The sequence below is a fragment of the Lupinus angustifolius genome, chromosome LG18, assembly GCF_001865875.1.
Source record: "Lupinus angustifolius cultivar Tanjil chromosome LG18, LupAngTanjil_v1.0, whole genome shotgun sequence".
Taxonomy (NCBI): Eukaryota; Viridiplantae; Streptophyta; class Magnoliopsida; order Fabales; family Fabaceae; genus Lupinus; species Lupinus angustifolius.
This window is the reverse complement of record NC_032026.1, coordinates 11,602,429-11,624,865: the sequence shown is the minus strand read 5'-3', so window position 1 is coordinate 11,624,865 and position 22,437 is coordinate 11,602,429. Positions and strand designations below refer to the sequence as shown.

Genomic DNA, 22,437 nt, shown 5'->3' with positions numbered 1-22,437 from the left:
CCCTTCAGAAGGTTGAGATGAATTCAGAAACTGAATGTTAAACTGCCCTCCTACACCAATTTCATCCATTCCACTTGAAAAGTTGTTTTTAGAAAGATAAATGTATGTTGGTGATCATCCAAAAGTATCATGTAAGTTAGTAACAGAATCAGGTATGGTAATGGATTAATCAAGTGAATTTGATGTGAGGTTTAACAATTGGTATCACATCCTTACTACACGAATGAAGTATTGAGTACTCAATCCATGTCAGTAATTCATGAATGAACGGAAGTCATAAGTTGGTTTGATAATGAAAATAAAGGGCTTAAGGAATGAAGTGTAGAAGGTTGTGTATTCAAATATCGTCAACAACAAAAATTTAGAAAGTGGTTTGATGGTGAGTATGAAACGTGTGAGTGAAGGAAGTTGAGGGTTTGAAATCTCACTAACAAAAAATACTAACATATTACTAAGGAAGAGATCTACTTACTCTAAAAGTAAATGAAAAAAACTTACTCCACATCCTAATCATTTATTCTTAGAAAATCTAACGGTTTGAATTAGTGACTAAATCTAAACCATTGAATTTCTCAAGAATGGATGATTGAGATATGGAGTAAGTTTTTTCCACTTACTCTTGGAGTAAGTAGATCCCGTACCTATTAACAATTTCCAATAAAAAACCTTACATCTTAACTAATTCTAGTTTGTTGTTCGATAATGAAACTCATTGAAGAGAAAAGAGGTATATCAATAATTCATAATTCATCTATATTCACCTATATTAAATTCATCAAAATTTATCTTTTAGAGCTAATAAATTTAAATGAATATAATTTAATGGTTAATATTAATAATAGATAAATTCAAATCTATCCATTATATCAATAAATATATCGATTTTGTTATATACCCGATCTATCCAAAAAAAATAATGGAGGATTCCCATATATGCAAGGTTAAACCACATAATTACAAAAATATCTTCGCCACAACAGGTATATATAATATATGGATGCATCCTATAAAGAAGAGTAACAAAGAATTTTACCAATTACAATTTACGAAGGAAAAAAATTATAATTATATATGCTTCGCCTTAGGATATAAACAATCAAATCTTAGAGTTTAATGCTAACAAATAAAAAGGAGACACTCCGAGAATGAAATATTCATTCATGCATCTTTATACTATTTTTTTTATTGCCCATCTTCGTTTCCTCTGTAGTTATTTTGGTCCTTATATTGCTTCATCATAATTAAAATTATAATGCTTTGTATGATATAATTATGATTATTCAAGAATATAAATCATACATATACAAGAAAGTGGAAATTTTGTGTTATTCAAAAAGAGTACTTGTGAGAGAAAATATTGTTCTTTATATTCATTACTTATTATTAGGGTTGGAACCGAGTCGAACCAGAGCTCAGCTTGGTTCAGTTGGTTCGGTTCGAAACTCGACTCGAGTTCCATAGAGTTATTATTTTAGCTCGAGTTCGGCTCGGTTAAAGTTCGCGAACTGTTCGGTTCAATTCGAATGGTTCATTTGGACAACTCAAATAATTAATTAAATTTTGAAAAAATACTTCAAAAAAGTTATATATATATAAATATAATTTTGTTTTTATATATAATAACAATAAATATAAAAAATAATGTACGGTCATAATAAACTTAAAAATTAGTTTATATATATCGAGTCAGCTCATGAATCAAACGAGTCGAACTATATACAACTCAAGTTTGGCTCGTTTATTTAACGAGCTCAATTTCCAGATCAAGTTCAGCTCATTTGGTTCATGAACCAAGTTTATCGAGCTAAATAACGACTCAAGTTTTGAACGAATACGGAGTTGGTTCAGTTCATTGCTAGCCCTACTTATTATAAAAGAATTTGTTGTACTTTCGTTTTTACGTAGTGAAACTTTTTGCTCGTGGTCACTCGTAATTTTTTGTCTCTCACACTGAAGGGGTTTTCCACTTACACCTTCACGATTGACTCGATGATGTATTTTTGTGTAGGGTTGATACTCTAACAGATTCCTTGGCCTTCTTGAGACTCGATGGTGACCATCTGAGTGGAAATATATATCTAAGAATGACAAATTGATGGATTTGGATCTTAATAAATAGATGAAATTGTATTCAATTCCCATATATTCTATACCATACAATATTATTCAATTAGCAATCCAAATCTACTATTCAACTTATACATAGATTGGATTCGTATTTTTCTTTTGCTGCACACAGTATATCCAAGTTAATGTATAAAGTGGTAGGAATTATCCAAATCTGCATGGTTTAACCTCACATAATTCACCTTTTTTAAAAGTATTTTTTTGAAAAAAATACTTTTTAAAAGTGTTTTATTTTTTAAAAAATGTACTTTTTAAAAATACTTTATTAAATAATAAGTTTTAAAAATATTTCTTCAATTAATGTTTTATTAAAAATGAATTTAGTTATAATTTAAAAAAAACAAATAGATTGTATATTCATTCATTCAATCCATTAACATAGATACATGGATGAAATGGATGGAATGAACCAAATCTATCTATTAAATTTAGATATGGATGAATTAGATAATTTAAAAAAATGATTTAATAGATTTAATATGGATTGATGAATAACTTTCCATCTATCTATTAAGATCCAAATCTAAATCCATCAATTTGTCACTCTTAGATGTATATTTCCACTCATAGTTATCATTGAGTCTCAAGAACGCCAAGGAATTTGTTACAGTATCAAGCCTATGCAAAAATACATTATCGAGTCAATCACAAAGGTTTAAGTGGAAAACTCCTTCAATGTGAGAGACAAAAAAAACCCAAGTGACCATGAACAAAAAGTTTTACCAAGTAAAAACGAAAATATAACAAATTTTATTATAATAAGTAATGAAGATAAAAAACAATATTTTTTCTCACAAATACTCTCTTGAATGACACAAAAGTTCTCACAAAAGTATTAATTCAATGTCTTGTGTATTTGATATTTTGTTGAGCTGTAAAACCAAACCATAAGCATTGCCTTTTATAGACAAAAGTCTTGCATAGAATATCCATTCTTAATAATGAAGCAAGATATTTAAGCCACCGTGCTTCAGTATGAAAATTATGAAGGCTGTCTTATTGCGAAATTCATTGTTAAGAAATGGTTGGGCAGTGAAACACAGAACTTGACAAGGAAGAAAACGTGAGAGCCACGTTTCTTAGGAGAAGGTATTTCACCATATCTTGAGGGAAATGCCGAAATGGGATAGTTCCCTCAACATAGTTGGGGTTCATATACAAAAGTGAACTAGCAGTTAAATTGGTTAGTGAAGAAGGTAACTCTCACTTAACAAATTGCTTGAAAAATCAAGCTTTTCCAGAGTCTGTATGAATTTTTGTTACTCCCATCAGTCCCATGAGTATGGACTTATGACACTGTTATGCTTTAGTAGGATGCAACAGGGCTACCATCATCTCCTTCTAAATTGTCGAAAGCCGATTTTCCTGTTAAGATCTTTATAGCTATTTGAGAAACTTCAACAAACCATTCATCCTCTGGTAAGACACTGCCATAACCAGGGTTCTTAATTAGTATTATGTAGCAGGTAACAAAGATGGAAAATTTGACCATATATATGTACTTATATGATGCATTTGTAGATACAAATTTCCCTTATTTCTCTCTAGTTTTCCATTGATGTTTAAATAGGAACATATCCACACATTTTTCATGCTAGATAGATGTACCTGTTGGGATCTAGCCCTGTAGCAGCAACAGCATCAATAGCCCTACCAATAATGGTCTTGATAGCTTGAGATAGATGACGCGATAAGTAACGCCCTTGGGACGAAAATATCATCACAAATTGCATATCCAAATAAAGCTGCATAAATTAACCAACAGTGAGTTTTATATTATCTTTGGTGAGTGATTCCATGCATCAAATTCATGCCTTCAAATAAATTTGTCACCAACTACCTTTTAAAAATGCTATTCACATGGCCATTTATAAAACACTCAAATTCTCTCAAAGTGAAGTTTTTGAATGTTTATACCAGACATTATTTTTATCTTTAAAGGCTACTAAAAATAACCTTTTAAATACCTTCTTCTAATACTCTACCAGTTTTCTATATAGCATCAAGAAAGGTTTAATTCAAAATATGCCAATTGGAGTCACTCACAACAAAGGACTCATTCAATTCATCTACAAGTAACTACCTGTTGAAGGCCAAGAGGACCTAAAGGTGTTGGACCTGTCTCTACTTCATCCCAGAAGGCTTGATCATCAGAAAGCCACAGGACCACTGTTTCGGCAAGTCTCATCAATAAAACAGTCGCAAATCTGTCCCTTCCTACAAACATATCTGTTGTAATGCTTGCCACTCGAGTAAGCTTTGCAAAAAGCTCCTGAACAAAATAATGCAAGATATGATAAACCTTAGAGTTAAGAAAAACTGATATGCTTGTATCAATACATCATACATGTGTCTATGTATTAAAGGGAAAGCATACTATAGTATTATTTTGATTCAAAGGCATGACATAGCACTAAAGGAAGCATCCATGATCCATCCATTTGTTACACATCTTACCTGAAAAATTGGAGAAGGGAACCATTCAGGTTGCTCTTCTTTAGCATCCAAACTCAGATATACCAAAGCATTCAGCCGTGCATCCCCTTCTTCTGTGAAGATGAGTTCGAGAGCATGTTGCCTGCAGAAGCTGTCTCGTAGGTGATCAACTTCGCGCTGAAGCCTTTTCTTCAGTTCACGCTGTTCTGGAAGCCGCTGTTGCTTGTCTGATCCTCTTCTATGAGACTCATCGCCTCTAGTGCTACATGAAAGCTTCACAACAGCACGCGGGAGCAGCTCATCTGCTAGCAGTATTGCATTAGCCAACAATGCTATTTGTTGTGATTCTGTCTCAGCGATCTTAACAATTTTGCTCCCTGAACCTTCCAGGTTCTCAGTTACTGCTGTAGCTGGCAATGCATTTATTAACAAATTCACATAGGAGCTGAACACTTGTAGAAGTCCTTCAAATGCAAGACCATCTAATTGCAGGACTTCAAGAGGTCCTACATCTTCGAAAAGTTCCTATTTACACAATCAAAAACTGTATTAAAAAAATCTAACAGGGAGTGAAAGACATAAATAAACTTTTTCAAAGTAATATAAGCTACTCAGCAATGATGTTCTCAGAAAAACATTCAAGTGCAAAGAGCAATGAAATGATCCTAAAATAATCTCTAGGATAACACTGAAAATAGATATAAGTAATTACCTGAACCATTGAGTTGAATTTGTGAGCACTGCTTGAAAGCTTTGGCTGGGATGAAGTTAAGTTACTTAAAGAAGAAACTGGAGGTAGGGAACTAACATTCCTGCCGATTGGTGCATAAGCAAGAAACCAATCATCTGCAGCAGCTAGTGCCGCACTAGTTTGTTCAATTCTTTTCAAATTTGTATTCATTGCTTGCTCAACAAAGGGCCTAAAATATTTTAACAGAACTGGAGAAAGGGCCAACCCACTAGCCTCTAACAGATAACAGTGACTCAAGCAAACATGAACACATTCGGCGGCAACTCTCAGACCTCCTGCAGCGGCTGTTGAGGCCAGAATACGTTTCTTAAGGATAACAGCGAACTGCTCAGCCTGTCGAACAGCCCAAGTTACTAGCTCAGAAGTAAATGCAGGTTCTTCTTCACCAAACACTGTCAAAGAATCCGATGCTGCTTGTGAAATGGTTGAAAAGACAAGCTGTGAAAGGGTAGCAGTATATGCCCCTACTCCTCCAGAAGAGGTGGATTCAAGACTTTGCATGCTACGCTTCATCTTTTCTTGGTGAGCATGGAGTAGTAACGTATGGGAACGTGGACCGTCCCCAAGCTTTTTCAATGCTAATGCCGTTGAGCGAATCTCTGCAGTCCTAGTTGATGCCTGGCAGATAGTTTCTGCTAGCTGATCAGCTAGTTTTTGTCTGTGTTCAGTGATTGCATCTAGCAATGCCTGGAATAAACTTGGGCTCAATGTTCTCTGTTCACTAATTTCTTCCGCCATTCCTTCTCCTTCTTCCAAGGCAGCCATTGCTTCATCCACCCTTTTCTCTGCTAATAGAACTTCAAGTGTTTCTAGATATCCTATTAGCCATTTTTCGGTCTGCGATAGATCTGTTTTTTCATCTAGTATATAATCCATGTCCGAATCTTCGTTTCCTGCAATCAAGGAACTAAGTTGACACCCTTCTGCTAAACCATGAACCAAAGCAGCCTGAGTGGATAGAAGGTTTCTCATGGAAAGCAGCTCCCCTTCAAGATCTGAAATCTCTTTCGATGTTCTGCACATAAAGATGGCAAAGATAGTTCTCAAGATAGCATTAGCAATCATAACCATGATTGCAGATACTGGCCCTTAACTCCTTATGTAAAGGCAATCAAACCAAGCACTTGATATAATAGATTTCACAGATTATGGTGGAATTATGAATATCATTTTTGGCCCCTTGTTCGAAAGTTTAAATTTCGTAAATGGATCTTTGACATGGTGTTCATACTTGGCTCACTAAGGGGCCTAAAGTATGATCCTTCTCATGATGTAAAGTAAGATCGCCAATTGTTACTTGGTCTATGTTTAAAAGTAGAGGCTTTTATGTAAGGGTTTAGGGTCACATTGATTTCCTAAAGTGACAAACAATATGAAAAAGCTTAGCAATACTAAGATGACAATTAAAATGAGACGAGTGCATAATGCTTAAATCGATATGACATAATAAGAAATTGAAAATGTTGCAGCAAAGATTCATCATCCAATATATCTAATTAGCACTTTCAAACTACTAAAACCGTTTAAGGTGTGCTCTCACCGTATGAAGGCTGAGTAATTAGCAAGAACACTTTTGCGCATTTCTTCTGCAGAAGCCTTCTTCAGGTCAACAAGATAAGCGCACAAATGTCTTATCTCCTGTAAACAGTTTAAACAATATGAATGCAGAAAGGTACTTCAATCATATTATCATCAAAAGAAAAACGTTGTAATTTTTTCCATAACCGTGTCATTTTATTTACCAAGAATCATGTTGGCATTTGGTACATTCACTGCCCAGCCAACACATTGCATAAGAACAACATGGAAATTACAATTTAAGTTATAATTACACATCCAAGCATGAAAAGTGGTTTTATTCTTGCAATTATTGAACCATACTTGATTGATACCTTTTACTAGGATGCATATATAGGACCTTTACATCACAGTTTTGTATAGGACTTTACTAGGATGAATATATAGGACTTCAAACATCACAGTTTTTGAACCATTCTTGCCTCTCGCATTATCTAATACAGTAGCCTTTCTCAACATTTGATTTATACCATACACACGACTTTTGTACCTATGGACACAATCGGTCTCCAAAAAGTCGTGTAACTGAAAATTGGGACACAGCAAACACCTAATCCAATAAAAAATAATTTTTTGTTTGCAGGTGATGTTGAGTTGGGATATATTCATTCTCCCATAAAGATTTATTTTCTTTAAATTTGTAAACCAGTGCACAATAGGAAAAATGTATAACATAATATAAGGCCATTGTTTGATACATAGATATAACCACCTTACTTGGTGATGATAAAAAGATGTTGAGTTATTGTTGGATTATCTAACATAGTAGACATATGAACAAACTTGCAAGTTTTTTTGCATGAGTACAGTGCTTATAAGCAAAACACTTTCAAAAAACTAAAATAATCAGCTTTATTTAGCATAATAAGCATGACTTTAGATATAAGAACACAACCACAATTGAAGCCGCAATGTTATGGCTTTAGGTCTTTCCGAAACCACATGATCACATCAGTCATTTTATTTGGCTTCATTTTCTGGCAATGATCCAACACGTTAAGGTTTTGGAGTCTGTGACTATAATTTAAAACCGTACAATATGCACATGCAAACGTAAGCACACAAAGATAACATTTTTGGACTCATTAATATAAAATAAATGTCCATATAGAATAAACAGATAGACCCATTTGTCCAAAATGCATAGAACTCAGTGTTGTTTATAGTTACAGAGAAAATGAGAGGGACCTTCTCATTCATGCTGCGGGATTTGGTAGCAACGTATGCATTGGGATCGAAGGTGGAACTTTTGAAAACCCTTAGCTTATCGCTGAGAGTGAGATTGGCATTAACCTCAAGCTCTCCTGCGTTTCCTATGCTTGATGATGATCCTCTTGGAGTGGTGAATGGTGAATTCTCCATTGTAAATGGAATTGATGGAAGAAGAAATGAAAGATGATTAGTTAAAAGGAAGAGAGAGTTAGATTGATATGGTGATGGTGAAGTAATATTGTTGAGAAAGAAGATTTAAGATGCATGTAACTCATTCCAAACAACACACGTAAGACTTGTAATGTTTGTTTCTTTCTTGAACATTTTTTTACAATATTATTTATGTTATGGTGTTAACTTCAAATAAGCAATTAAAAGATTATTTTTTTGTGTTTAAAGTATTCAGTTTTTTAGTCTCTTATTCTCTATTTTAAGGGCTGAGTTAAGAAAATCCATTAACTTCCTTCTTTTTCGGCTAAATATTAATTCCTACTAAATATTACAAATTTTAGAGGAGGAGTAGCCTAACTAATATTAATATTTAAGTTCAACATTTCAAATAGCATGTTGTTAGTATGCAATTAATAGGCAGTGTTTTAAATGGTTAGTATGCGATGAATAGGTAGTGTTTTAAATGGTTAGTATGTGAATAATATGGTTACATTATAAACTGTATATTATATGTTAATTTTAAATCAATACTAAACCATCAAGCACCAGTGGTCTAGTGGTAGAATAGTACCCTGCCACGGTACAGACCCGGGTTCGATTCCCGGCTGGTGCAGGTTTTGATTTTTAACTTGTCTCGTTCGTGCATGGCCCAGTCCATTTGTGTTGAGGGCCCAGGTTCCAAAATTACGTTCACCTATTTACTAGCGACAGCCAAAAATATTATGGCTGAGTCCATTCTAAAGTGCACTTCTTTTATCAAATGATACAAATAAAGGAAATGTAATTGAATGGTGTAAGATATGATTATTTGGATTTTGATGTTTAAAAATAGGATCATGGAATGAAGGGAAGTGCAAGCTGGTCGTAAACCTTCCTTCATTTTTCTTCCTTATAATAATTTGGGTTAAGGGAAATGTTAGCCATAACAAGTAGAATATTAAATAAAAAATTTAAGATAAAAACCTTGCTAGAAAATGGTTGCTGGAATATATTAAAAAAATTATATTAAGGGAATGTAATTTTGATTTCTAACACAATGTTTCTATTTTTTATAACACCGCATTAAATTATTAGGTGATACAATTTTCAATTTATACCTCTATAATATATCTAGGATTGCCTATATTAGTGAGCATTTGAGACCCAAAACATCTTATTTTTTTATTCATAAAAATAAATTACTAATCAATCTTATTTTAGTTTTCCTTTATTTTACAAAATTGTCAGGAGAAATACACATAAATAGGTAGGAGTATTAATAGTCTCACCATAAATTATGATTTGGTTAAAAATTTTAGAAAGATTTGGTCTGGATTTATTTACCTAATTTTTTTGGATGCACAATCCATGTAAAAACAGGGGATGAAATAGGTAAGGTTAAGTTAGACTAACATAAAGATGTCTTATTTGAGTTCCAAACTGAAGCTATGAGTTTCACACATTAGTTTATCATAGGCCAAATTTTAAGGTCAGTTTAGTCTGGTCTCAAACTTTCTTAAAGACCTATTATTCAATAAGGCAATTTAGCTTTCATATTTAAATATGATAACATGTTTCACTAGTAAATATGCCAATAAATGTATATGGGTCAATAGACCACTAAAATTCTACTTGTCATTAGATCATTAGGTCTTCACATGTATAATGTAATATTATAAATATTAAAATATAACTTATGAACTCATATGTATGTGTAATAGTATATAAGGTGGATGGAGTCACATATGGGGAGAGTTTTATCTAATCTAATCAAAGATCGGAAAATAATAAGTTGGTCAATATTAATTTGGTAGGTTTAAGAGGTTTTTTTTGTTCTTAAATTTGAGTATATTTTTAGTTGGGAAAACTTGAGAATCAAACTCAAATCATAATGAATTTGAGCAAAAGGTTTTATGACATATGGATGATTTTCATTCCATGTGTTATTTTGATTGATCGGAAAATCATTAACTTATTTTAAATTTAAGTAAATTATAATTATATTTTCTTGAAAAATCAAAATGAATAATACATAGAATGTCACATAGTAAGAGACATCACATAATTTCAAGATGGTAAGTATAAAGGCATATCATCACAACAAAATGAGAAGACTTACTAATAAATTACAAAAAAATAATATTTATGTATTGTCATTGTAAAGATCTATACACAATTAATATATCATTCATTTGTAATACTTTTATTTAAAATTTAATAATAATTAAATATGAATATTAGATGATGCAACCATAACATAAAAAACTCTTATATTATAAGTGCATACATCTTTTTCTCATAAATTTTTTGAATATAAATCAATATACTTTTAGGATTGCTGATTATATACACTCCAACAATAATCTTACAAGCATCAAGGGCTACCCAAACACTTCATCAATACATAGGGATGACTAGCCAAGGATACCAAAAGTCTTGATCCAAAAACAATCCATACTGAAGTGTTGAAGTGAACTTTGGGGCACATCTGAAATGAGTTTTCAACTGCTTCATGCACACTTTTTGGCTTCAAGTGAGGAAATGTGACTGATATATATTGTAGTGATTTCCGTAAGAACTTTCAGCATAGAGATACTTGACATGTTAATTTGTTTATCAATATCATATTGTAGAAAAATGTGATGATGAACCTCGACGGATCTATAGTCCACATAAAATATGGTGACTATAAAAGAATCTTCTTGCCAGAAAATCTACCTATTTTTCTACCAACAATAAATATCTGCATCACTTTTTGATGGCATCATTCTGATATGCATTTTTTAAATAATAAAATAAGATAAATATTAGTACACTTTTTGATTCATATTCTCTCTTTTTTACAAGGGAAAGAAATCATTCTGTGCAAATATTGTGGTCATCAAGATAATGTATTCTCATATAAAGTTGAACTCTGAATGCTGTAGATATTATTTACGCATTCGTTAATTCTGATTAAAAGTGAGCATAAGCTAATGCAATCAACTTCTGAATTAATATTATATTCTATCATCAAACGATTGGTGTCTAGGAACAAATGAAAAGATTGAATGGGACGAGTCAATAGAGATTTTCAGAAAAGCTGGTGACATGGCCAAGCACTTCCAACGTTATTCTCATTCTTCCATGCCCTAATCTTTCCCACAATCCTGGCCAAATTCAATGAGGAAGTCTCGTTTACAAGCATAGACCAAGAACATCTCAAAAGGGCCTTTTTTTTCCATTCTTTGAAAAAGATAGATTTCGTCATATAAATATTGTGTTTTGCTTGCATTATTTCATCACCACAGAAGCAAATTAAAACATGATGAGAAAATATTTAGGTCAGGTCAGTTATCCCCTTGAGTTCCTCTCAAACACTTCTCTCAGGATCTTCTAGCTCTAGCTAGGAATTATGGGATTTTTGGTATACAATATATGGTATATCATTCATTCATTCTTCCCTAGTGAAGTGTTTGGGGGAACTCTGGGTGCAATCTGACACAGTATGACAGTCAACGATTTAGTAAGTTATCTTCAGTGTTAAATCCTGACCGGAGAGTTTTACCCTTTATATACATTAATGATTATACCGTGATTTATTTTGCCAAATTCTAGAGCATGTTAGGTTATATTAAATCTTCAAGGTTTGATGATTCAATTTTTGGGAACGATACTTGTTAGGAAGGGTAACTATAAACTCTAAAAGGGTTAGTTCTTTACTAAAAAAGGTGTACCAAAAAAATTCTAAACCAGGTCCAATTTTCATTTTTTGTGATAGCTGTAGTGCAGGGCTCTCATTCATGAACTAAGATCTCTTATACTCGGTGTCCTGAATGGTGTATTAAGCCAATCAAAAATTCAAAATGTGTTACTTGAGGGAAAAAATTATAAAAAACATAAATTAATATTTTATATTATTTTGGGAAATGCTATTTGTTAGGGACATGAGTATAAGACCTCATTTATATTCATTTCATTCTTACACTCTCATTTTTTATTTAATATGTTTTTTTAAAAAAAAGATATAAGTTTATACGAGTGGATAACTAAAAATTAATTTTAAAATGATAATAAAATATAAGTGGAGAATATATTATTATTATTATTATTATTATTATTATTATTATTATTATTATTATTATTATTATTATTATTATTATTATTATTATTATTATTATTATTATTATTATTATTATTATTATTATTATTATTATTATTATTATTATTATTATTATTATTATTATTATTATTATTATTATTATTATTATTATTATTATTATTATTATTATTATTATTATTATTATTATTATTATTATTATTATTATTATTATTATTATTATTATTATTATTATTATTATTATTATTATTATTATTATTAAAGAGTAAGAGACAATACTATATGAAATGTGTATGATATACTATGTAATATGTACACTTGTGAGTATGCTTCTTAGAAAAGTTTTGACATCTATCGTAGGAGATCTATATTTTTAGTTTTTTAGAAACTTTTACTTCTTTATAAGTTTTAAATTCAATTTTTTATTTAATTCTAATCTAAAATTTTACTATTTATATTATTTGAATTATTTATAACATTTGATTTGACTTTATATCTAATATATACTAACAAATCTTATAACAAAGTCAACTTTCTCATTAGGTGTGTATAAAAAATTTCTCTTGTTCCTTCTTATTTTACTAATTTCAATTGTTCTCGTGTTAAAGTTTGCTTTCATCATTATTCATCATTTTTCGGTAGCACATCTTCTATATTAAAAATTGTGTCAGTTCATGTGTTACTTTCTCTGATTGATCAAAAAATACTTTATTATTAAATTTTAAACTTAAATATATATTTTTAAAAGTGACATATTCTTTTAGTACAAAAAAATAATGGCCCTTTCTTTTCCATGCAAAAGCCAAAGGTTATAAGTTCGAGTAAATCGGGTCATAAATTAGGAAAATAATGCTTTGAGTCTAGATAGCAACATGACGTTTGATTTTCTAAAAAATTAAGTCTTTTAATGAATTCAGTTCCAGATTTATATTCTATTCTTATTATTGAGACCTTTCTTTAGGTATGTATCTAGGTAGTTGATTGCATGCGATAGTGGTGTCTTATCATATATTGTGAATGTTATCATCCTTCCCACATGATAAGATATATAGTGGTATAGTTGGTCGTCGCTCCCCTCGTATCGGAGAACAAAGCTACCACGGAAACACGATATTAGTAATAACAATTAATTGATTAACTGTATAGTTAATCGATTAACTGGATAAATGTTAATAGATCAACACAATAGTTAATTGATTAACTGCTTAGAAAATCAAGTGAAACATTGATTGAACAATTATTGTAATGACACATTTTACGCGTTTTACACATTTAACACATGTTGAATGGTTTACAACATGTGTTTATTAGTTTGTTAGCTAGTTAGTTAGGTAAGTTTGTTACCTATTTAAATACTATAAATAAGGTTTTTCATGCCTTGATCAATAATGAGAAATATCCTTAATATTCATTTTACGCTTTCACAATATTTGCGCAATATGGTATTAGAGCCTTTATCATGAAAGCTTTAGTAACCGCTATGTGTTCTCTACAATATCATTATTATTTTTCTTTTTCAATATTCAACAAGAGAATTCAATGAAAAAAGATTAAGAATTGGTGAAACAACAATACATGTGCAAATTCTGCACAAGAAGTATTTTGAAGAAATACCCAACCAAATTTATTTGCCTTGCTAATCCAGCCGGTGATAGAAGTGGACTTAAGCAGGTTCAAAATCTTGTTTTGAAGGATGGTTATCATGTTGTTCGATTTAACACTCACTTGTGGCCACCTGGAGAAAAGATAACGAATGAGGTTGGGAAGGAACTTTTCCGAAGGGCTGGAGAACTCAAAGTACCAGTGGGCTTCATGTGTATGAAGGGGCTTGATATGCATATATTGGGAATTGAGCAATTATGCACAAAATTTCCATCAACAATTGCATTGCTTGATCACTTGGCCTTCTGCAAACCACCAATAAATGATGATGAAGGATTTGCCTCCTCTTTTATCTCAAGTTGCATCCCACTTTGGTGCTTACCATGTAATGTGGGGAAGTGATTTTCCATTTGTTGTTCCTGAATGTGGTTATAAAGGAGAAAAAGAAGCAGTGCAACTTATTGGCAATCAAATCTCACTATCTTCTTCTTATTTAGAGTGCAGCTTATGTTGTTGTATGCAACATTGTGATAATGTTTTGAAGATTATTTTAACCCGTTTACAAGATCTTGTTTATAAATGGAAGATTTAAATGTTGTCAAGAAAATGAATGAAATTCACATCAAGAAAGTAAATACTATGATCAGGAGCAATCAAGGAAATTTCAATAATGTAAAATCATGGAAAAACCATGAGAATATGGTCAAGATTTCTAACCAGGAAAATAATCAAGTTATTAAAGATATATTAAAGGATATTTTTGGAAGATGATAGTTGATTAAGAAGTTATGAATTAGCTAGTGAGGTTTGTGTTAGTTACTTGTTTTACAAGCTTTCTTTTCTTTTTTTCTCTTGTATAAATAAATCATATTGGTTCACTTCTTATTCATTAAATTCAATGATAATAATAAGAAATGTTACATTTCAATTAGGCTTTGATTATCTATTCTTTCTCTTTTTCTTCCTTCTTTCTTGTTCATCTTTTCTTTCACATTCATGCATGGCTCCTACCATTTTAACATGGTATCAAAGCATAATTATTCGATCATCATCATGCATCAATCATCAGAGTGAGGAATCTTGCACTATGACTAAGGATGGTGATGATCATAATGTAAATCAAGGGGTGTAGGTGGACTACCTTGTTGAAGTGGTGCAACTTCTTTTTCATTCTCTTTAATCACCATTGTTGACTCCTCAAAACCATTAAGAAGGTCATCAAGAATACTCATTATTCTCTCAAATTGCACCACTAATGCTCTGTTCTTCTTCTTTCAAATGCACAGATCCATCACTAATCTTCACCCGAGACCTGATTGCTTATGTTCAAGGAGGTCTTTTACAAGAAAATGCTTCCGATTATGGCTCCATCATTCTAAGATTCAACATTTATCATCATTCATCATCAATTTATCATATACAAGATTAAATCTTTTTTTATTCTTCATTATTTACCATTCTTCCTTATTCATCATTGAAGCATTTCATTAGGATCGAGATTCTGATCCGTTCTCTTTCTTTCATCATTAATAGTTGGTTCGCTTCTGTCCATGATGGTTAAGCCAAATATAACTTCTGCCATTGATGGTTAAGCATGGGATGAGTAGCTTATGTCCATAGTGGTTAAGCAAATATATAGCTTCTGTTATGGATGGTTAAGCGTTTGATTATATAACTTCAGTCGTGGATGGTTAAGCATTGTTATTGCTTCAAATCAATTCAAATCAATTCCAAGCTGGAGAGTGAAAATTTTCACTCACCAGCTTGATGGGTATATTAAAGATATATTAGATGATATTTTTGGAAGATGATAATTAATTAGGAAGTTAGGAATTAGCTAGTTAGATTTGCATTAGTTACATGTTTTACAAGCTTTCTTTTCTCTTGTATAAATAAGTCATATTGGTTCACTTCTTATTCATTCAATTCAATAATAATAATAAGAAATGTTACATTTCAAATGAGGCTTTGATTATCTATTCTTTCTCTTTTTCTTCCTTCTTTCTTATTCATCTTTTCTTTCTCATTCATGCATGACTCCTACCATTTTAACACAAGTGGTTGAGAAAATCCAATCATATTAGAATATAGATTCTGATTCATCACATTGTTACCAAATCAAATTATTAAGCTGGAGTCATTATCATTTGCCTTCCAACTTGAGGGGGGCTATTGGAGAACAAAGTCAACATGGAAACAAGACAGCAGCAGTAATAGTTAATCGATTAACTGGATAAATGTTAATCAATTAACCGATTAACTACTTAGAAAATCAAGTGAAACATTGATTGAACAATTATTGTAATTAGCATATTTTACACGATTTACACATTTAACACATTGAATTGTTTTAGAACATGTGTTTATTAGTTTGTTAGCTAGTTAGTTAGGTAAGTTTGTTACCTATTCAAGTACTATAAATAAGGCTCTTCATGCTTTGATCAATAATGAGAAATATCCATAATATTCATTTTATGTTTTCGCAATACCTCACAAGTTGATTAGCAATAGAGTCGTTGTCCATAAACCATTGCAGAACCCGCTCGAGCATAAAAAATCCTAATTTTAAATGGGAATGTCATTTTGCCATTATTGTTTATTACATAGGATTTATATTTTATGATTTTTGAAAAATACTTCTCTCTTTCCTTCCCTTCTTTTTCTCATTTCCCTTCCTTGAGCGAATTTCTTTTTGTTTTCCTTCTTCACATGTTTGACATTTCCATTTTAATGTATAATTTATATTTCTTTTGTTTCCCCTTTCTTTCCTTTTGTTTTCCCCTTCCATTCCTTCATTTTCTTTTATTTTTCCCATTCCATTTCTTCCTTGAAATTTTTGTTATAAAAACTTAAAGAATAGGAATTACTTATATTTTACTGTGGTTGTATATCTATATGTGTAGGTCATAATATGTAATATGATGTATTTTAAGTATTTTGTATGTATTTATATATTTAGGATATAAATTATTTATATTTTCCCCTTAGTTGTAGCGGTCATCCTGCTACCTGCTATAATATTTTTCGGGTTGACCGTTATGCTCTGCAATTCGCAATTAACTACATAGGTATTTAAAAGATTTCCTTCCTTGTATTTTTTTCCTTCTTATTTTACCCAATATGACTGAGAAGAAAAAACATCAATCTAGTGATGACCAATATATATAAAACAAGAAAAGTGAATCGTTGTATTGGAATATGTCGGTGTTTGTTTATTTGCATGGTTTTATGGAATGGAATTTGAGATGGTGAGCTTGAAAGAAAACAATAAATACTTGCAACAAGGTGACACAAGAAAGGAATTTACTAATGTCTTTCCGAATTTTCAATAACTCGTAAGAGAATAATGATGGGACATGTGATAGAGGATGAAATCACATTGATATAACATAGACATGTACAATTAGAAAATATTAGTCACACTCAAATATGAGTCTATATAAGAAATTTATTTCAAATGGATTAAGTCTGTTTAGGGCTCTCATGATAGACTACCTACATATACTATTATTTCAAAGTCTAATCAGGCATATCATGCATATCTAGACTTACTAATGTTTTAGTATAATAATGAGGTAGATGATTGGCCTATATTGTTATATAATATAATTTTATTTATTTATTTATAAATAACTCAAGTCAGCTAAGACTACTATGAATGAAGAAATTTTCACTATCAAACATAATTGTTTTATCAAGAACTCAAACCACATGCATCTCATTAAATCAGAGCAACTCTTACTAGTTGATCTATGTGTTTATTGGTTACACTATAATGTATTTGATGAGATCTAGCGAGGGTCCAACATTGATGAAGAGTACAAGGCCATCAAGTGCATCATCTAGCTTGAAGAACCACCTGATGGAGGCCATATTTTTCTTAAGAAGACATGAGACTTTTAAGTTACATTTAATAAAATGTGAGTCTTTTGTCCCACCTATAACTTAGTTTATATTTTATTTATTTAGTTTGGACAATAATTTATTAAGTATTGCCTCTTTTGGAGCAATCATGTAATAAGGAGTCATTATATGGGGGAGATATGTTAAGTTATTTCCTATCTTAGAATAAAGCCTTGAATGGCCGTATAATATGGAAGATTCAAGAATTCAAATTCAAGAGTATGGAAGTTATCTTTTTCCATGTAAAGCAAATTGTGTGGTATTCTTGCCATATGGGGTGATTCATTGAATTCGGCCATTCCAAATTATGGAAGGCATTAAGTAGCTGTGTGGTAAGATAATTCCTTCCATAAATCATTTTCTTTCTAAGAAGGAGCATGATTCAATTCAGTTACAAATGATTATGACTTATGACTTGCCAAATGAAAAGCAAATCTGAATAAAATTAAGGCAGATGGTAAGAAATTCAAATACATGAAATTACCACCTTCCATGTATGGATTAGGCGTGCAAATGACAAGGATTCAAATTTCAAATATGAAATTATTATTCCAATAATAAGCACAAGCTATATGGGGATTCAAATCAAGGAAATATTACAATCCCAAACCTCAAGCAATCCTTACGGGATTCTAATGCACTATATGATTTATTTCTATAATGGGAACAAATCAAGTGAGAATTAAAAAATAAGAAGTTATGATGAAGATTCTTTCCTTTCCTGGAAATTCAATGAACCTAGACTAACCTTGGGCGTGAGCATCATCTTGGCCGAGCCAAATCAAAGGGAAGACCATCAACACATGAAAATCATATCTTTATTACATGTTTAATGTTATGTTTTATTTTCGACTTTATATGTAAATCGAATCACACATGAATGAACAACTTGAATATTATTTTGGATTAAATCCCTTCTTGTTAGTTGAGTATTGATCCTACACTTAGAACTTATCAATGATCATTCCTTGTGGCGTTTATAGGCTTGTTACCATTGGTGTGGCGCCTTACCTTAGTTCTCATCAAACATACTTGTTTGTGGTGAATATCATTGGCTTATCAAACTATTTTGCTTGTGTCGCTACCATCTTCATCTTATTCCATTTTCTTTTATCCAACACAAACACATAAAAATTCATAAACAAAAAATCAACACCAAATCGGCTCATTTGATCCATAATCATACACAAAACGTGGACATTCATATAAAAGTATTATTTTATGAGTTAAATCGAGTTTCAGGCAAGAATGATCGGCAAAGAAAACAACCTACCTCTAGAAGTTACTACCACTATTTGTTACTTATCCTAAGGAATCTAATTAGACATTCCAAATGGCCTTCCAAGATGTCAAAGTCAAATTCTCCATCTATAGTGTTCTCTTCCAAGATGTTCGGAAATATTTGACACCTTCTGACCTCCACTTTCATTCCAAAATGTAGGTGCCACTATAACTTTCATTTTGACACAAGGTACTGACGTACTGCAATAACTATTATAAATTAATGATTAATTTTGTTTAAATAAAATTTTACTACATAAAAGAATGATTAACCACATAGACACCTAGTAAATCAAGATGGTCGATTTGTCACATCAATTATAAATAAAAAGCACCAATCATTTTGAAACTTATGTTTTAAATTTTATATTTTGTGGAAGTAAAAGCTTAGAATCTGTGCACCTACTTACCATGGAAAAGGAGTAGGGTCTATTATGGATTGGATAGTGGCTAGAAAATAATAGAAAAAAGAGGAAGACAGTTTGAACGCTATTGGACATTGGTAATCAGAGGCAATACCATAAGCCTAAACAACTTCAAAGAGGAACAAACAATAGAGAAGAAAAATATAAGTAACTTTTAAGTGTCATAGTGCCCTTCATTCTTGTTGTAGTAGTCATTTACTATCCAAGAGAATTAAACAATGAAAAAGGTAAGGAATAATGATCATATACTAAGTGGTGTGGATATGTTGTGTGGACTTGTAGGTATGTAAGTTATGTGGGCTAACATAATGAGTATTCATATGTACTTATTCAACTATTCTGGATATATAATTATAAGGGACGAGTCAGATGACCCAGATATAGACTCACCAGATTAAGATGGGTCTACGAGTCTTGCTCACCCCTAATAAAAACAAGAAAAGAAAAGAAAAAAGTATTATCTACCTTACATAACTACATGTGTATTTTTTATTTCTCCTGTTTCCCACCTAAATACTAATCTATCCTAATTTCTGAATCGTTAGACACTTTTATCCCACCGTTTATACTTCAAATCATTTTTAAGTATGCACTTCAACAACAACAAAAAACAACTTTTACTACGAAATTATGTATTAATTGTTTCTTTATATGGCAGTATAAGAAAATGATAAATGAAAAAATATAAAAAAATGATAAATCAAAAACATATGCAGGATAATTTCAAAATATTTATTAAATATTTTAAAACAATGAAGCGTCATATAAATTTGGAATATATGTCTAGAAATATTCCAATAAAATATACCAACAAAATGTTGGTTTAATGATATTAAGTCGAAGTAATTTTCGAAAACGAATAAAAGGTCATTACTCAATTCATGTGAACAACATTTGTTAAGTGACAATAACATTTTAAAAAATGATTAGTTCATTTCGATACGAGTAAAAGATATTATTGATAATACGCTACAAAAAAATAATAACAATCCCCAAATAAAACGTATTAAGCTACTCCGGCCTCCATGGTGCCATTCCAAATACTCCGTCACCCTCAATGACTACTATTCTTTTCAGACAATTTCATCTTAAACACGCAACATTAGCATTAATATTAATCTTAACTCTTCGTCTTAAACATTTGTGTTAACTGGAACCTTCTCTATCAACTGTTTATTTATATTTGATTCATTCTATTGCTACTCTTCTCAATCAACTTCGAGAAGGACTTCGTTTCCATCTTCCTCTGTCGTAATCTTAAAATATGACCCACTAATTAAGCAACTATAATCACCCAAAAACAAGTTAAACCCGAACAAAGTTTCTAGAGTTAACTAAATTTATAAGTAATAGAGTACAAACTTCCAGAATTGTTCTTTCTCCCTCTCGTTAAAAAATAATAAAAGGTTTGACTATAAAAATATTTCATTATATCAAAGTTCCAGTAAATTATCATTCTTACCCTAAAATATATCGCCGCCTCTTTCGTCTCTAACCGATGGTGGCCATGTGTCTATGACATGTAACGTTTTATGCTTCAATTAGGTGACACTTTTGTGATGTGGTTGTCCCATAAGAAGCCAAATGGCGGCAAATATTATAAAATAAAAGCAATGGTGTTATTTGTTTAGAGTTGAAAGTAATGGTGTGAGCACCGGACCTAGTAGTCTGACTAGTTTAATGGTTGGTGGGACTTCAAAATAATTATAGTTTGTTATCTAAATTGAATAATGGATTGGACCGGGTAAATTTCAGTTCAATTGTGTAAAACTTAATTAAATTGCAATAATCTATAAAGTAAATTAGATGATTTACATAAAATTTAAAAAATAATGGAACATTATTCTAATGTTTTATTTTAATTATGTCAAAAAAATTAAAAGATGTTATTTCAATATAATTATAGTGATTAATAAATATGTAGAATTTTAAATTTGTATTTAATTATGTATTATAGATAATCATTAATTATATATAACATCATCTAATTCGACCAATAATTTTAACTGTTTTACTTTTTCTCTTTTTATCTCTTTTACTTACTTATTTTTTATGCAATAAAATGCTTATTAACAATTTGACTAGAAATCATTTTCGAAATGTAACTAAATAGTCTTTTTTTGTATTACTAAGAATATTTTATTATCTTATAAACAATGAACTAATCTGGCTTGAAGTGTGTCATATATGACATCAAATATTTAAATTTATTTATTTTTTTCATTCATTTTTATTTTCTTTATATATTATTTATGAAAAATAAAGGGAAAATGAAAGATACATTAAATGAAATTTTAATTCTATAGTCTATACATTACACATTTGTCCATGACAAAATCTTATATCATTAACAAATTTTTTGAACTTATTCAACTTCAAAATCTAACAATTAATTGAATAAACTTGATTGAAATTCAATTTGTTATTTAGATTAGTTTTGTTAAAACTGTATCGGTTATCAAACCGGTCAGGCTACTAGTATAGTGATATAGTGGTTCAACTTGTGGTTCAGTAATTAAACTGTATGCCGGTTAAACTGGACATACCTATTTATATTTATATATATATACAAACCTATAACAAAAAAATTTCAAATACGTAGATACTCAAATTTATAATCCATATTCATAATCTACTCAAAATTCACATAAACAAACAACTTTAAGTCTTTAACAAATTCAAAGTCTAAATTACAAAACATATATCAATACAAAAGGATCACTTAACAACTGCAACATATAAATAAATGACACAAGTTCACAACTCACTCTACAAAACAAATAAACAAATGTCATTGAGATTACACAAAAATGTTAGGAACAAAAATATGTAATCTAAATATGCCTTGGAAGCATGTGCCTTGAAGTGTTGAA

At 30.8% G+C, this 22,437-nt stretch overlaps 1 protein-coding gene, 1 non-coding gene and 1 pseudogene across 2 annotated transcripts; 2 read left to right on the top strand and 1 right to left on the bottom strand.

Moving 5' to 3' along the window:
- On the bottom strand, window positions 3,160-8,318 carry LOC109332355 (exocyst complex component EXO84A). Its single transcript, XM_019567309.1, has 7 exons — window positions 8,081-8,318; window positions 6,855-6,952; window positions 5,276-6,329; window positions 4,585-5,088; window positions 4,211-4,399; window positions 3,736-3,872; window positions 3,160-3,554 (listed from the first exon to the last, which is right to left on the bottom strand). Exons 1-7 carry the CDS (start codon window positions 8,252-8,254, stop codon window positions 3,434-3,436), a joined length of 2,277 nt encoding a protein of 758 aa, XP_019422854.1. The 5' UTR covers window positions 8,255-8,318; the 3' UTR covers window positions 3,160-3,433.
- TRNAG-GCC lies at window positions 8,818-8,888 on the top strand. Its single transcript has one exon. It is a non-coding gene; the product is annotated as a tRNA-Gly (tRNA).
- LOC109332551 lies at window positions 13,929-14,547 on the top strand (annotated as a pseudogene).

Excerpts from the sequence above, each read along its gene's own strand:
- LOC109332355 (XM_019567309.1), bottom strand. The coding sequence starts at position 8,254 with ATGGAGAATTCACCATTCACCACTCCAAGAGGATCATCATCAAGCATA. Across the intron at positions 6,330-6,854 it reads AATTACTCAGCCTTCATACG|AACATCGAAAGAGATTTCAG; the intron begins GTGAGAGCACAC and ends CTTTATGTGCAG. Across the intron at positions 5,089-5,275 it reads AATTCAACTCAATGGTTCAG|GAACTTTTCGAAGATGTAGG; the intron begins GTAATTACTTAT and ends TTGTGTAAATAG.